Raw genomic sequence first — 16,668 nt, forward strand, 5'->3', positions numbered from 1 at the left:
GACTGCATTCTGGTGGCCCCCTTTTGGCCACGGCAGGTTTGGTTCCCGAAGCTCCTGCGGATGTCCCAACGGACATATGTCAGTCTGCCCCCTCGGCAAGACCTTCTCCTGAACGGGAGCCTGGTCCACCACGACCCGGGGAAGCTGCACCTTACAGCTTGGCGGATCGTTCCTCCCCTGTAGGCTTTACGGACGAGGTACAGAGGGTCCTCCTGAACGCCCGTCGGCCATCCACTAGGCGCGCTTATGCGGCCAAGTGGCGCAGGTTTGAAGTTTGGGCACTTGCTAAAGGAGTGGTGCCTGACAGCAGCCCTTTAGGGGTTGTATTCGAGTATTTGTGCCACTTGCGTGGCCTGGGCTTGAAGGTTTCCTCCCTCAAGGTCCACCTGGCAGCGATATCGGCTGCTCACACCCGAGTTGAGGGTGTTACAGTGTTCTCTCATCCACAATCCCGCCAGTTCCTTAAAGGCATGTTCAACCTTTATCCACCTGTGCCAGCGCCAGTGCCTCAGTGGTCGTTGTCCTTGGTGCTCTCACGTCTCATGTTGCCTCCATTTGAACCTATGGCTACCTGCCCCTTGGATATACTATCTTACAAGGTGGCATTCTTGGTGGCTGTGACATCGGCCAGAAGGGTCAGTGAGTTGTCTGCGCTGCGATCTGACCCTCCCTTCCTGGTGTTTCATCCCAACAAGGTGGTCCTGCGTCCCAGCCTGGTTTTTCTGCCCAAGGTGGTGTCCGCCTTCCACCTCTCGCAGGATATCTCACTGCCTGCGTTCTTTCCTCACCCTTCCTCTAAGGGGGAAAAGGCCCTTCATTCCCTAGACTTGAAGAGGGCCATAGCCTATTACCTGGATAGGACAAAGGGGTTTCGCTCCAGTCCTCACCTGTTTGTATGTTTTGGGGCCAAAGACAAGGGAAACAGGGCTTCTTCGCAGACCCTGTCTAGGTGGATTGTGACGGCCATTAGCAAAGCCTATTCCCTGGCAGGGGTGGCTTGCCCGCTTCATGTCAGGGCCCACTCCACGCGGTCCCAAGCATCCTCCTCGGCACTCCTCAGGGGTGTGCCCCTAGTTAACATTTGCAAGGCGGCCACATGGTCCTCCGCAGACACCTTTGTCAGGCACTATGCCATTGATGTCAATGCGGAGCAGGATGTATCTGTGGCCAGGGCTGTCCTACACTCCCTTTTTTCCTAGGAGAGTCTTGGGTGTGGCCCCTTGCGTACCTGCTGGGTACCTTGGGTGATATAGTGTATATATATGTATATATGTATATATTTTCTGTATATAGTTTTTGCAAATACTGAGTACGTATATGTTTCTACACTTCTTGTGGAACTGTATATATGTCTATGTGTATGTTATGTTATTCTTGTTGTTCAATAAAATTGTGTTGGACTTCACCCCACCTTCCTCATTGTGTGAAGCTTGGTACACTTCCATGTGTGGAGGCACAGAAGAACGAAGATGAAAACAGGGTTAACATACCTGTAACTTATGTTCATCGAGTTCTTCTGTGCTGACACACAACCCTCCCTCCTACCCCGCTGTGAAATCCAATGCACAAAGATGTGGTGGCTGTAACGGAATTTGATGTACTTTAAGGTGTTACGGCTAAGTGTGTTGGTCTAGCGGCGGCAAAGGAGAACTGAGGGAAGGAGCCGTTGGTCGCTGGAGGAGCATGTGACCGTTTGGGCGGAAAAACGGTCGCTGAGGCGCGCGACAAACGGCCCCTTTGGAGCCATGGAAGCTCTAGAAAATTCTCCGGCGGCTGGCCTGCGCCTGCGCAGTCCCCCATGTGTGTCAGCACAGAAGAACTCGATGAACATAAGTTACAGGTATGTTAACCCTGTTTTCTGATCAATCAAAGGCACTTAGATGAATATTCTAAAGATGCTCAGGTAAATCTTCTTGGTAGCTATCAAACTATTAATAGGTCTCCCTTTTCTTAGATGTTTACTGACAGTCATTCCTTCCCTTTTTTAGAGTGGGCATTTTAGGATGTGATGGCATTTCTCTCCCCTTCCCTGATGTGCTTGTGTAATATTTGTAAATTGTGGCATGATTATTTACTTCAAATGTTTTGTTTTGTGGGGCTTTTTTGGTCATAGAGGGGAGCAAAAAAGGTGCTCCGACGCAGCCTTGTAAGCAATGGAGATCTGGCTTAGGGCCAAGCTACACGTGACGAATGACACTTGCATGGCAAGTGAACAGACTCACATGTATTCCTCCCTGTTCACCTGCCCTCCACTTGCCCTCCACTTGATCACTACATGAGGGCCAAGCTACACATGACGAATGACACTTGAATGGCAAGTGGATTGAGTGGAGGGCAAGTGAACAGGGAGAAATACACTTGCCGTTCAAGTGTCATTCGTCACTTGTAGCTTGGCCCTGAGTCTGTTCACTTGCTGTGCAAGTGTCATTTGTCACGTGTAGCTTGGCCCACAGATGTCCCTTCCTGCCTGACTTGCCTCAGATATAGCCTTTGAAACCTAATTTCATAGTCTTAAGGGCAAGAAACTTGAAAAAAAAACCCACTCAGATTCTCATGATGCTAAATTCTACTCTGTACACAGATTTCTGCTCTTATGAGGTAAAATCAAGAAGTTCACAAAGCGCTGGGTTTTGTAGACCGTTATCCTTCGATGAGTGTTAGTAGCATACTAAAACCTCACATCAAGGGATGACATGTAGGAATGAGTTGAAATGGGGCCTTTATCTGACACAACAGGTTGGCTCGTATTTTGGAGCAACGCTGTGCTCTGTGGACCTCGATAGAGACTCCAACACAGACTTGGTTTTGATTGCAGCCCCCATGTACTATGATGGTGTTACAGGAGGAAAGGTTTATGCCTGTCATTTTAAGGTAAGAGAGAAGTGGTGTGTGTGAATAAGGAACTGTTATGGACAGGCCTTTAGTTTGAGTGACAGGTGTTGTGGCTGCCCCCCGCCCCCAGCTTGAAAGACCTGCTGCTTCATCCCCCATGTTGTGACAAGAAAGCATTCTTCTCCTGCTTGGTGGCAACAGTGGAGGCCCTCTCTATGCTGTTGTTTCCTTACTATGTTCCCAGGCTGGGTTCTGGCACTGTAAATGGATTTCTGGGTTGAGTCACGGCTGTATTTTTTATGATGCGTTTTACAGCACTCCTACTTATAAATGCTGCTGGATTCCAGGATGTTTTAGAAGATCAAAGTCTAAACACAGGATCCTGAAAATTAAACATTTTTGCCAGTTGCTAACTATAAGAGAAAAGAAGTAGGCAGTTATGTATGTGTGTGAGAGAGAATGAGGAATTGTTAACTGTTTTTTTTAAAAAAGATTAGATTGCTAATCTCAACTCCCCTCTGTCTGGAGATCAGGGGGCGGGGCCACCAGCCATGTGACCATTTTCTCCAAGGGCAACGTACTGAGTTCCACCACCTCTTTTCCCAGAAAAAAAGCCCTGGGTATAGCAGTTACTTGCTTGGCCCCAGGGACTCTGGGAACTGTAGTTCTTTCAAGGGGGCTAAGGTCTCTAAAAGAATTTTCAGTACTTTCAATGAGCCACCATTCCTAGGATTCTTTAAGGGACAGACACTAGCATGAAACCGATCAAAGTTGCAAGATAGATATGTCCTGTAAGACTAAGTACTGTATTACATAGAGGCTATGGTGCAAGATTGCTTGCATGGAAATGTTGCCCTTTGGCTCCTCCCAGTCACCTGTTTTCTTTGGCTCCACTCTACAGGAGGAAGGTCTTCAGTGCAGCACAACTTTGAGAGGACAGGAAGGACATGTCTTTGGTCGTTTTGGGGCCAGCATGGCAGCAATAGGTGACATCACTGGGGACAGATGGACAGATGTGGTGGTTGGGGCTCCTATGGAGGACAAGAACATGGGAGCCCTGTACGTATTTGCAGGGAAAAGGACCTCTCTTAGCCCCCAGTACAGCCAGGTGAGTAGAGCGCCTACCAGGGTCACCAGAAGCAGGTTGGAAAATTCCTGGAAATTTGGGAATGACACCTGGGAGGGCAGTGTTTTGGGAGAAGAAGTTGCTCAGCAGGGTATGATGACACAGAGTCCACCCTCTAGAGCAGCCCCCCCCCCCCAGAGATCAGTCTGGAGATCAGTTGTAATTCTGGGAGTTCCCCAGCCTGTACCTGGGGGTTGGCAACTTTAGCTTCTGCCTTCTCCAAAGGGGCTTCCATGACTTCGCCATCTCCTAGTGGCCTTTGGGTAAGGCAGCCTCGTCTGCTGTGTCCAGATTCTGAGGGCAGATTTTCAGGCAGAAAAATATCTCAAGAAGATTGTAGTTACCTGAATGTTTGTTGGAAATGCTTACATTTATATCTTCCATATTGTTTTTTTTTAAAAAAATACTCCATTCCCTAGATTTTGAAAGACAGAGAAGGGTAGTATAATGATGGAGGCCTTCAGATAATCTTGAGTGGGGCACTGGATGTCTAATTGATTTTTAATTTAGTTATGGCGTTGAGAATCTCCTTATTGCTAGCAGTTCCCTTCTAACATTTCCACCTTTCTCTACTTTGCTTCTGTCTTTTTGCAGCGTATTGAAGGATTGCGATTCTCTGGCGGGTTCTTCTACTTTGGCGAATCGGTCAGTGGAGGGACGGATCTGACAGGGGATGGACTGCCGGACCTGACTGTGGGCAGAGAAGGGCAGGTTTTGTTGCTGAGGTGAGGGAGGAGCCCTGTTTTCTTTCTCTTCTTTTGGAGCAAGAAGGGTATAAAGGAAATGTTTGTCTTTTGAACAGGTATACATGTTCAAGTGCAACGCTGAGTTTTCTTCATCTATATTTGCATTTACTTTCTTATTTAAATTGATTTTGCGGGCTTATGGTAGAGGCTAAGGACAATTTACATTTTAAAAAATAATATACGTGCACAAGCTAGCAAAATAGCCTTGGAGTAGTTGTTGGAGTGAAAGCACCTGAGGGAATTCCATGATTTCAGAGAGCACAGAATCCGACAGGCTGGTGTCAAAGGTTCCCCCCACCCCAACTCAGATAGGCTTGAAAATATTGGTAAACAGGGCTAAATTATATGTGATGGAAGCAGGGCTTTTTTTCAGTGGGAACGTGGTAGAATGAAGTTCCGGCACCTCTTAAAAATGGTCACATGGCTGATGGCCCCGCCCCCTGATCTCCAGACAGAAGGGAGTTTAGATTGCCCTCAGCCATGTGACCATTTTCACCAAGGGCAATTTAAACTTTAAAAAACTCCCCCCTTGTTCCAGCTGACCCAAAGTGACATCATTGTGCGGTCCTGAGTTCCACCACTGAGTTCCACCACCTCTTCTCCCAGAAAAAAAGCCCTGGTTGGAAGTGAACACAGCTCTGCCTCTATCACGTAGAAAGAGGGGTGAGGTGGGGGTGGACTGATACAATGTAGTAAAAAGAATTTAGCATAAAGATACAACTAAAATAATTCTATACTAGATTATGTGATACTGTTACATTATAGCCTGTTAAAAATACCTGTACCGTTGTACGCTATCTTGAAATTCAATATTCCAAAAAATATCAAATAAATGAATCAGCATAATCAGGAATCACATTTTACCATCTAACATAATATATTAATGTTGTCATTAAGACAATTTTCCATATTTTTGGGGTGTTAGGTGTTGGGGGGGGGAAAGGTTAAAAATAAGCTTTACTTTCAGAGGTGCAATGGATCTTGGATCAATAGAGAGTCAGCACACGAGTTTAGCTTTTAAAAACATTTACTTCTAAAAGGAAAAGGGTCATAGGATTACTACAAAACAACAAAGCCTGGAGCTACATTTTCTCACTACTGTTTACAACAAAGAGCTGGGATAACAGAATGGAGAATCTTCTTCTTCCTCCTTCTTCTTGACCCTGAAAAGAAAGTCACCTGACCTGTTGACCAATAACAGTTTACAAACACTCTCAAGTTTCCCAGGCTTGCAGATATTTGGCTTTGTGCCAGGTTCCCTTTCCAGGTCAATCTAAACAATAGCATGGTAGGTAAACACATTAACCCCATAATGACTGAATCTCAGACCTTACAACACACATATATTCCAACATTAGGGAGCTGGTTTTTAATATAAAAAGAAGGAAAACAGTGAAGGGTGCTAATCTGCCTGCAATTCCTCTTCTCAAGTGCTTTTTGCTCTCCTCTGAAATTATTTTTGATATTGGTGCTCAGATCAGGAGAAAGTTTCCTGGGGGGGGGGAGGTGGGGAGGTCGCCCCTAGGCTGGGGGAAGGATCTGTTCCTCCCATGAACTTCTTTGATTCAAAATTCCAGCCCTCCCCACCCCTTTACACGCACACTCATCTTCCTGTGCGACTGGATCAATATGTACTAATCTCACACTGGGTAATCCGCCTTGAGTCTCAGTGAGAAAGGCGGACTGTAAAAGACATAAATAAACAAACTGTTGCCGTGTTGTAGACTTTGGTGTTGGGAACTGAGCCCAGTTTCTAGCGCTAGGAAGAGGAGAGGGCGTCATCGTCCTGCGTGTTTGTAGCCTTTGTAGGTAGCAACATCTGGACAGGCGTTGCCCACCCATTTCTCTGTAATTTTTCTCTCTCCAGCCATGAGGACTAGAAATTTGCTTTAGAAAATCGAATCAATGCTCAGAATTTTTGCCTTATATACTCGGTGCTGTGTGTTTGCTCAGTGGGATCACATGCAAAAATGCCATCTCTGGTCTTAGGGAGTGGCTGGTGACAGTCCTGTCTTTTTCTCTTTTCGGGAAGGTCCCGTCCTGTTCTGCAAGTGGGAGTCTCCTTTGAGTTCCAGCCCCCCGTGATCCCCACTTCAGTCTTCCAGTGCCAGGAGCAGGAACATCAGCACAAGGTGGCCAGCGTAGTGACAATATGCTTTGCGGTGACTAAAGCAACTCGGGATGCTCTAGGTGAGGCCACGCTCCTTGTTTGGAGTGGGTAGTATTAGCATAAACCTGCCTATGCTCAGGGGCTTCTACATGTCATAAGAAGCCATGCCCCTTGAGCATGCACAGATGACTTGAGAGATGAAAAGAGATGTGTGGTATAGCTCTCTCCCTGCCTGTCCTGCCTTAGAAGGCACATGTGAGAGTGTTTGAAATCAACTCTTGTATCAAAAGCCTTTTCACCATGAAACTTAGTTTTCCAGGCATGCAGAGTTCCTGGCACAATAGCACCATGTGCATTGAGAAGGCATTATCATCTTTCCTCTCTGTGCACTGAAGCAGGTAACGGGCATCCCTTGCAGGGAAAAGGTCCAGCGGGGAATGGAGGAAGTACATTTATTCCTCAGCTCCATGCTCACTCTCAGGAATTGCCAGTTCCAGACTATGTACAAGAATGGGTGCCCTCAAAGGATACTTACACCGCTTCTGATCAACAGCTGATTTCCTCTTTCCCTCTCTTCCTCATCTCATGTCCACATTTCAGACAACTTGTCTGATTTATGTTTGTTTTTTAAAGCATCCCGATCAAGTGTACCCACTTAAACATTTGTTCAGTTCTTTATTCTAAAAATTATGCCCACTGTAATCCTGGGCTCCTTTTTCTCCCATCTCCTCAGTTAACATCTTCAGCGACCTTCAATATGGCCTGGCTCTGGACTCCGAGAGAAGCAAGATTCGTGCCTCCTTCAGCTCTAAATCCCCCGTTCTGAACGAGGGCTTTCAGATTGGCCTTGAAAATAAATGCCGGAATTACCAGATTGAATTGCCTGTGAGTTTAGCACTATAATATTATGGGGTGGGGGATGAGAACAGAATTCCTCTGCCCTGGGCTGTTTCTAGCTCTATTAAGCTCTAGTTAGATGACAAATTACATCCGTTGTGTGTGTGTGAAAGAAAGAGAGAGAAGGGGGGGGAGTGTGAGCCCCCAGTCCTGCACTGACCTCCCTGGCGTTCAGGCTATATACTCCGGTTTAGTTGAATATGCATAGGTCAGGAGGCAGGACCAGCAATTACAAGTTAACCACCAAAGGTTAAAGTTTAAAATACATTTAAAAAAAAACAGTTACAAGTTATAAAAGCAAACTATACAACTGAATCTTTAAAAGGGCACACTAATTCAGAATTCCATCAATCAAGCATTTTCATTTCCAGATTGCTAATGAACAGAATTTACGAATCGAATCGAATACCTTTATTGGCATAACAGGACATACATATGCACAGTGAGCAAGGAGACAACAACAACAACAACAACAAATCTCTTGCCCCATCACTTAAACCATTCTTCTTGAATTTAGCTACTGCATAGGAAACAGATTTCCGAGTGTCTTCTAAGAGATACTCCCACAGAGTTTTGGTCTTAACATTCATAAAATATTGCAAAGGCTTAAATCTAGTGAGATTGCATAAATCTTTTGCACATCAAGTACCAATCCATATGCAAAAGAACCTCCTCAGGATACAGTGAAGCCTCCCGCCATTAGCATTCCACACCCTGGGAAACTCTTACAGGATGACTCAGCTCAACCCCACCCCTCCTGAGGAGATACAAATGACCTACATCTCTTCCACACTGTGACACTGAGAGATCTCTGTCTTTTGGTGCTACACCTCTGAAGATGCCAGCCACAGCTGCTGGCGAAACGTCAGGAACTACAATGCCAAGACCACGGCAATACAGCCCGGAAAACCCACAACAACCATCGTTCTCCGGCCGTGAAAGCCTTCGACAATACATCTTTTGCCCATTGTTTCCATTTCCCAGATCTGCATCGAGGACAGTCTGACCCCAATCACCGTACGGCTCAATTACAGCCTCCAGGGGAAGCCCATTGCTGCAGCCCGGGACCTGCGACCTATACTCAGGGAAGGATCCCAGCAAGTCTACATCGCACAGGTCAGAGCATCTCTTCGCACTCTGAGAACGGCAAGACCTTGGTTCAATTGCTGAGCAGATGGATTGCACTATTAAATGCTGACGCCCTTGTCTAGATGTTTATGATGGGGTACAAGCAGAGTGGAGAGCGACTGGTTTCCATGTGTAAGCCCGCAAATGCAAGAGAAATAGTGGAAGTGAGCGGATGGGAGCAGCTTTGTGGGTCTGACATGCTGTGCAGCTGTAAAAATTTGTGCCAAGAAAAGTGACGTTCTATGACCAGCATAACCTTCATATTCATTTTTTTTCCAGCTGCCCTTTGAGAAGAACTGTGGCACTGATGGCAAATGTGAAGACCGTTTACAAACATCATTTAACTTCTCAGGGTCAGCACAAATTCTTTCTCTTGCCACAGCAAGATGCATTTACCACACTTTGGCATCAGGCATTCAAAATTTCTCCTTGTGGCTTTCAAAAAGTTGCTACAGTGGGGCACTTTCCACGCTTTGGGAGTTCACAGAGCCACCTTACCTCCCGCTTGCCGTAGACATTCATTCCCTGAATTTATATTTTGTTTTACCATTCCCTGTAGATTTTTAAAGGACATGCTCCTCACAATCTGTTTCAACCATCCAAGTTTTTCAGACAATTCTTCTGGCACTTAAGGACAAATGTACATTTTACGTTAGAGATCCATGAAGAAAACAAGACAAAATGCTGGGAGTTCCATGTTTGAGTGTCTGCAAAGGGAACCTGGTTGGATAGCAACTACAGAATGGGAGGAGGAAGGGGGCAGACCCCTCCCCTGCTCCCATGACATTTTCCATACCTGCAGTGGCTCTGTGAAGCTGCTGGTTGCCTCGTTGGGGCAAAGAGACATGAATATATGGGGTGCCTAAATATTTGCTCCAGAGGCAAAATATCAGTTCTTCAGTGCCAATTCAGGATGAGAAAATGGCATGGGGGATTTACCCTCCTGTCCACAAACAAACACAAACTCCCCTATCCACTGTTCTTAAAAACAAAACCTACTTAGGAGGTCCCCTAGTGTCTCATCTAGCTGGACCTCATGGCGAGAACTCTTTACATTTTATTTAACAGTAGAAGGCAGCCAGTGAGGTGTTGGAAGAGGAGGGTTCAGCCCTTTCTTTCTCCAGTAAAATCTCTCCTTGGGACTGCTGCTTGCGGTAGCAGGCAACAAAGAGCCAAGCTACAGGTGATGCCTGACACAGGTTGGACACTTGTCAGCTTCCCTCAAGTTTTGATGGGAAATGTAGGCATCCTGGTCTTGCAGCTGTAATGGAGAGCCAAGCTGTAAAACCAGGACGCCTACATTTCCCATCAAAACTTAAGGGAAGCTGACAAGTGTCCAACCTGTGTAAGGCGTCACTTGTAGCTTGGCTCAAAGGCAAGTACTTTATAGGTCCATTTCTTCTTTGCGGTGGATTCAGAGGAAAGGGCCAAATTCGATTGCATTTTTGAAAGCCTGCCCTTTGCCAATCCCAGTTATCTGCAGGTTCTAAACCTTGTTGAGCCTCTGGGCACTTTGGGATCTTGAGAACAGACTGTAGGCTGCCCTGTGGGCGGGCAGACAAGCACAGTGCCTGCAAATCACCAATGTTCACAGGTCCTAAACCAAGCATCCTCCTGTGATTGGATGCAGCTGTGTCCGAATGGGCACTGCCCGCAGCTGCAAAGGTGATGCCTCCTCGGCTCTTCTAAAGCACCTTCTGCTGTAGATGAGGTGGAGGGAAGCCAGGGTTGAGTCTTTGCTTTGGGGAAGAAGTAAGCAGGTGCCAGGGAACACATTCGCATGCGCTGTGGTGCTCACAGGTGCTACTATGGTCTAATCAGACTAACTCCCTGCCCCTCCTTGTCCCTCCCCCCTTAGCTTGGACACTCTTGTTGTGGGCCAGTCTCTGGAGCTCAATGTGACAGCTTCTGTCCAGAACTATGGGGAGGACTCTTACAGCACCATTCTGCGCTTCTTCTACCCTGCAGGGGTGTCCTACCGCAAGGTCACATTGCTGCAGGTAGGTGGAGCAGAGGGCTTGCAGGGATGGGAAAGAGCCGGGAAGGCAGGAGGGTGTGTGTCTCATGAACGTTGGGTGCCTTGCCTTTCTCAGCCCAGCAGGAAGGTCATGAGTGTGAAGTGCAACTCGGCCCCTGCGTCTGAAGAAGATGCCGAAAGGAACGCCACCTGCAACATCAACCACCCGATTTTCTGGAGTGGGGCAGAGGTAGGGACTTCTTTATGCCTCCATGAATCATTGCTAGAAGAGGAGCAACGGCCGCTGGTTTGGGGCTAATCTACACATTCAGAATAAAGGGAATTCCTGGCAATGCTCTAGGAATGGAATGCACTCCTCGAGTTCAAAAATCCTCTGCCTCTGGAAAACTGGTGTAGCAAAAGGAAAAGTTTTAGTTTAAACTTGACGTGGATGTGTTCTGCATGGAAGAATTATGTATCTAAATCTATATATTTACATCCCCTTGAAATGTTACAGTCTGAGAGGGGCTATACCACATGCTTTCCCTGAACATAGAGCTTAGAGTGAAGAGCTTAGAGTCAGGACAGATGAACTGGGGAACTTCCTTTGAAAGTGCGCCATTGCTCTGTTCAGCTATGGAGTGCTGCTAGGGGGAGGAGGTACTTCCTGTTTCCCTCCCGTGCCATTTTCACCAGCAGAAATGGCTGCCGGGGGGGGGGGGAGGAACTGGAAGTCTCTCCTCCCCCTTGCAGTGCTTCATAGCTGTATGGAACACTTTTCAAGGTATGTTTCCCAATTCACACATGTAACAGCGAGTCAGGTCAGGCACCTGAGTCAGGCACACTGCTTTGAATTCCTAAGGACCAAGCTACAAGTGACAAATTACACTTGAATGGCAAGTGAACAGACTCACAGGTATTCCTGCCTGTTCACTTGTGGTCCACTTGCACTCCACTCGATCGTGACAAATTATACTTGAATGGCAAGTGAACAGGGAGGCATACACGTGAGTCCGTTCACTTGTCATGCAAGTGTAATTCGTCACTTGTAGCTTGGCTCAGGTATAATGATCAAGTGGAGTGCAAGTGAACAGGGAGGCATACACGTGAGTCCGTTCACTTGTCATGCAAGTGTAATTCGTCACTTGTAGCTTGGCCCAGGTATAGTGATCAAGTGGAGTGCAAGTGAACTGGGAGGCATACACGTGAGTCTGTTCACTTGCCATTCAAGTGTAATTCGTCATTTGTAGCTTGGCCCTAAGTTCCAAAGCTTAATCCTCAGCATCTCCTAATAGAAGGGTTGGAAAAGACCTCTGAGACCCTGAAGAGCCCCTACTGGTCAGAGTACACAGTCCTGGGCTAGATGGACTATGGGTTTGACTCAGCACAAGGCAGCTTCATAAGTTCAACCATCCACATGCTGAAGGAAGTAGAAATTTAAGCTTTGCCATATAAGTAAAAATCCATCTCCGTGTATTAATACCCACCCCCATTGCTGCCCTGCTTGTGTGTTTCAGGCCACCTTTGTCGCCACATTCGCTGTTTCCCCGGATGCTGATCTGGGGGACACTCTGCGGATCATGGCCAGAGCCAACAGGTGATTATCTTTGATCTCTGGTCTTTGATCTCTGCACCTTTGCAACAGTGAAGAAGTTGACTGCCTGCTGGCTTCTCACAAAGGGTGCCTGTAAGATCATGCCTTGAGATCATGGCCTGAAAATCCTGCCTTCTGCCTTTCTGTCTTTTTAAATTTTGTAACATCCATCCTGATGAAGAGCTCTGGTGAGCGCGAAAGCTTGCTGTGTTTTCTGCCGATTTTGTCGGTCCTAATAAAAGTTATTGCACAGATGATGTTCTTGCAATATGGCCAAACAGAGTTCACTATTCTAGATGGTGCATGGAGGAGGAAAACTCAATTGCTGTGTGGGGCACAGATCCAATCCTTGCTCTCAGGTCTAAGGGCTCAGCCATTGAATACGTAGGGGAAAAATGATGTGGCTTTCAAAGAGGGTTCTGAAGAACCCTGGTGTATCCTTGCAAGCTTGTCTGGAGCTCCTCAGTGGAAAGATGAGAATAGCAGATGAATAGCAGATCACAAGGCTGATCAATGCCTTGTGGAAACTGCACCTGAATGTGTCCCAGAATCCTCTGCAAGGTTCAAGGGTGTTGTGAAGATGCTCAAAAGGGTCCCTGGCAGATGGTCAAGCTGTGCCTTGAACATGCTCTGTTTCACTAACTAGAAAGGAGCAGGACAGAACTGATGCAACATGTGACGGGGACTGTGACACTCAAAGCAATTGATGATGGAATAGTGCATGATATTCATATATATAGAGAGAGATTTATTGTATTTGTTCTCTCCCACTTCTCCAGTGAAAACAGCGACAGCGTCACTGCAGACATGGTTCATCAGGCAGAGCTGCCCATCAGATATGCTGTATACATCATTATCACTGCGTAAGTGGCTGTGGGTATTTTAAGGGAGAAAGCGCTGCTTGCAGAGGGCCTTCCTTCGCAGTTCCTATAGACACGACTTCTGAAATCTCATTTCTTCCCCCTCATTGGAGCCCCACCTTTTAATGATCCTTTCTTTCTTCCCAGCAATGAAGAGTCAACCAAGTATGTCAATTTTACAGCTGACCAGAGAGAAGCCAGCAGGACTGTGGAGCATCGATATGAGGTGAAGGGCCGGATGACTGGTGGGGAGATGAAGAGGTATGGGTGGGAGATACTGAGGGTGGACTGACTCTCCAGAACAAGGAAAGGAAATCGAGTGAATTGAAAGATAAACTTGTGTTCGTTTTCTACATCGCTTTTCTTTGGTTTGAAATATTTCAACTCCTTCTATCCACATACGTATCTATGAGGCTAGGGTTTCTTTGCTGCTGCCTTCCCTGCCAACCCCCCCTCCCACCCACCCCACTTTGGTTCTTGAGTGTCCCAGGGCAGAGGGAATGATAGTTTAAATCTATAGGGCAGATATCTATTGACTTACGAAGTTTCAGCGTCAGATTACTCGTCCATCTAGCAGTTCACATCTGTCCCACCACTTGCTATTTGCATTTTTTTGTTTTCTTAAAAAAATGGGATATGCTGTGATACGAACCTGAATCTTTCTGCTTGCAAAACAGGTACTCTGCCGCTGAGCCACGAACTCTTTCAGTACTTCGATTTGGAGAGTGGCAATGTCTAGTGTGTTAGCTTTGGGTCGGGGCTTGGGGGACGGGGCTTCTGGGTTCCCTTTCAAGGCCTGGAATGAGGCAGTAGATGGTATCATAGTATTGGTAGGGAGCCGGGCGTGGTGGCGCATGCCTGTAATCCCTGCTGTTGGGAGGCTGAGGCCAGTGGATCGCCTGAGCCCGGGAGTTTGGGGCTGCAGCGGCTGTTAGCAGAGCCGGATTCGCGCTCCCGCCTCGATGGGGACCCGCTCAGTTTGGGATATCGTCTGTCCACAAGGTTGCATCAGAATTACCCAGTGAGATAACAGTATTGGTAGGGAAATCACGTGTTTTTGAATGCTCTCCTACTTAATGCAAGTCTCAAACTTGCATGGCAGGGAACAAGCGGGACTACTTGTCTCCATGATCCAGACCTGTCCTGTTTATTTTGTACTCTTATGTGGAAGGGTTTTTTTTTTTTTACATCAGGAAGCATCACAAAATGTGATCTCCTTCTCTTAATTGCAGCTTGAAGTGGTACAGCCCTTTCCGTCACCTCATTCTATGGTGTGTGTAGGCCTGGCTTTAGTTTGGGGATGAGAGAGGACAAATTCCTAACAACTGCGTGTGTGCGGGAACAAGGGCCCAGACCAAGGCCATTTCCACACATGTTGAATAATGCGCTTTCAATGCACTTTCACAGTCCTTTAGAAGTGGATTTTTTGTTCCACACATGGAAAATCTGTTTCAAACATTCACTAAAGAGTATTGAAAGTGGATTATCCAACGCGTGTGGAAGCAGCCAATGTCTTCATGGTCTCTGTCTGCTTTGCAAGAACCTCTTTCCCTTTCAGGTGAAGAACCTCCGTGTGCGAAGCATCCCTGTCTCGGTAACGTTTCGGATCCCTGTAGAACTGAATGGGATCCAGATCTGGAATGTGTCTCAGGTCATCCCCTCTAAGGTAAGTCTTCTGCTGTCCCATGATAACTGCAGTGAAGCACTGGTGCCCTTCCTTCCATCTTGCTGGGAAAATGTGACCAACTGATGAAAAGCATCTCCTATACTACTCTCCGCTTCTTTGGCTGACATGGGTTTGGGACCTCTGAAAGGAAAACTGACATGCTCCCCTTCCTCACATCACCTGGGAATTGCTGAGATCCTTTTCTTTCACAGCCTCAACTTGCTACATGTGTTTTGGAAAGAGAAACTTCGGGTGACAAGGATGTCCAAGAGAAATTTAAAAAGCGCCCCCTTCTGGTGAGTGTATCCTCTGGCTCTTCCCGCAGCCTCACCTCAAGGTCAGCAACTCTGTCTAGATCTGTGTAGGTATGTGGGGATCACTGGGGTTCAAGGTGGTCCAGGACAGGTCTGTGCGTGCACAAAACAATCAAAATTATGCTCCTAGACAATTTTGCAATGTGTAGAAATATGTACATTGTAGGTTTGCCAACATCCTGCTGGGGCCTGGATATTCACCGGAATTACAGCTGCTCTCCAGAAAGGGTTCCCTGTTGCCCACCAGTGGTGGGCAATCTCCCAGGGGTTTGCCCTGTTGCCCACTGAGTGCCCTGTTGCCCACTGATCGGTGGCAAACTGGGAAAAGGCACAGCAGGTGTGCTCCTGGCAAACAATGTCACTCATCATGCTGGCAGCGAGCATGCTCTTGTGCTTCAGAGGGGCCAATTTTGACCCCAGATGGGCTGAATTGGCCCCACACAAAGCTTGGGAGCATGCCCACTGCTGGCATGATGACATCACTTCCTGGAAGTGGCATCATTGTGCCTTTTCAGGAGCATGCTCGTGAGGAATCACCTTCTGGTAAGTGCCAGCAACGCCCAATCGGGAGGGTTTAGGGACCTGGCAACCACATCTCCAGATGATAGAGATCAGCCCCCCTAGAGAAAATGGCTGCTTTGGAGGGTGGGGTCTATAGCATTATACCCCCCTGGGATCCTTCCCCTGCCCAACCCTCTCCTGCCCCAAGCTTCCCCCCGCAAAAGTCTTCAAGAATTTCCTAACTGAGGGCCAAACTACAAGTGACGAATGACACTTGAACGGCAAGTGTATTCCTCTCTGTTCACTTGCCCTCCACTTGCTCTCCACTCAATCCACTTGCTGTTCAAGTGTCATTCGTCACTTGTAGCTTGGCCCCGAGTTGGCAGCCCTACAGATGAAGCAGCTTTGCACATTATCACTTGGCTGAAAATTTCTTCTGCTGGTCATGGAGACAAAGGGTGATGAAATTCCTCCCCCCACGCCTAGATATGGCAATCTCAGTGCAGAACTGCAGAGGTTCCCAATCCCGTATCTTCTTCTTAAGGAAATTGCGGGGAGGACACTGATAGCCAGCAAGGGATAAGCACCCCTCCCACTGATTCTTTGCTACGAATGCCCTCCTCACTAGCACATTCATGTCCTTTGCAGACTTGGTATGGGAAACAGAGATTGCTCAGGTAACAAGCCTGTGTGGTGTAGTGGTGACAGTGTTGGACTAGGGTCTGGGAGGACCAGGTTCGAATCTCCTCTCTGCCACGGAAGCTTGCTAGGTGTCCTTTGGCCAGTCACTCATTCTCAGCCTAACGTACCTCACAGGGTTGCTGTGAGGATAATGAGGGAGAGGAGAACAACGTGAACCACTTTGGGTCCCCACTGGGGAGAAAGGAGAAGGTATAACTAAAGTAGATAAAAATAATATTTTGCCTTAATTCATCCT

General features: G+C 47.2%; 1 protein-coding gene across 1 annotated transcript in view; it reads left to right on the plus strand.

Annotated features, from left to right (window-relative positions):
* The window catches only part of LOC129338845 (integrin alpha-X-like), a 40,255-nt gene that overhangs the window by 17,288 nt on the left and 6,299 nt on the right, over positions 1–16,668 (plus strand). Inside the window, exons 14-27 of the mRNA XM_054993357.1 lie at positions 2,737–2,871; positions 3,734–3,940; positions 4,553–4,683; positions 6,737–6,894; positions 7,548–7,699; positions 8,696–8,827; positions 9,119–9,192; positions 10,698–10,839; positions 10,933–11,046; positions 12,314–12,393; positions 13,170–13,253; positions 13,398–13,476; positions 14,809–14,916; positions 15,129–15,212. Coding sequence (XP_054849332.1) covers positions 2,737–2,871; positions 3,734–3,940; positions 4,553–4,683; positions 6,737–6,894; positions 7,548–7,699; positions 8,696–8,827; positions 9,119–9,192; positions 10,698–10,839; positions 10,933–11,046; positions 12,314–12,393; positions 13,170–13,253; positions 13,398–13,476; positions 14,809–14,916; positions 15,129–15,212 — 1,680 coding nt within the window. The remainder of the gene's footprint in view (positions 1–2,736; positions 2,872–3,733; positions 3,941–4,552; positions 4,684–6,736; positions 6,895–7,547; positions 7,700–8,695; positions 8,828–9,118; positions 9,193–10,697; positions 10,840–10,932; positions 11,047–12,313; positions 12,394–13,169; positions 13,254–13,397; positions 13,477–14,808; positions 14,917–15,128; positions 15,213–16,668) is intronic.

This window comes from Eublepharis macularius, chromosome 12 (assembly GCF_028583425.1).
Source record: "Eublepharis macularius isolate TG4126 chromosome 12, MPM_Emac_v1.0, whole genome shotgun sequence".
Taxonomy (NCBI): Eukaryota; Metazoa; Chordata; class Lepidosauria; order Squamata; family Eublepharidae; genus Eublepharis; species Eublepharis macularius.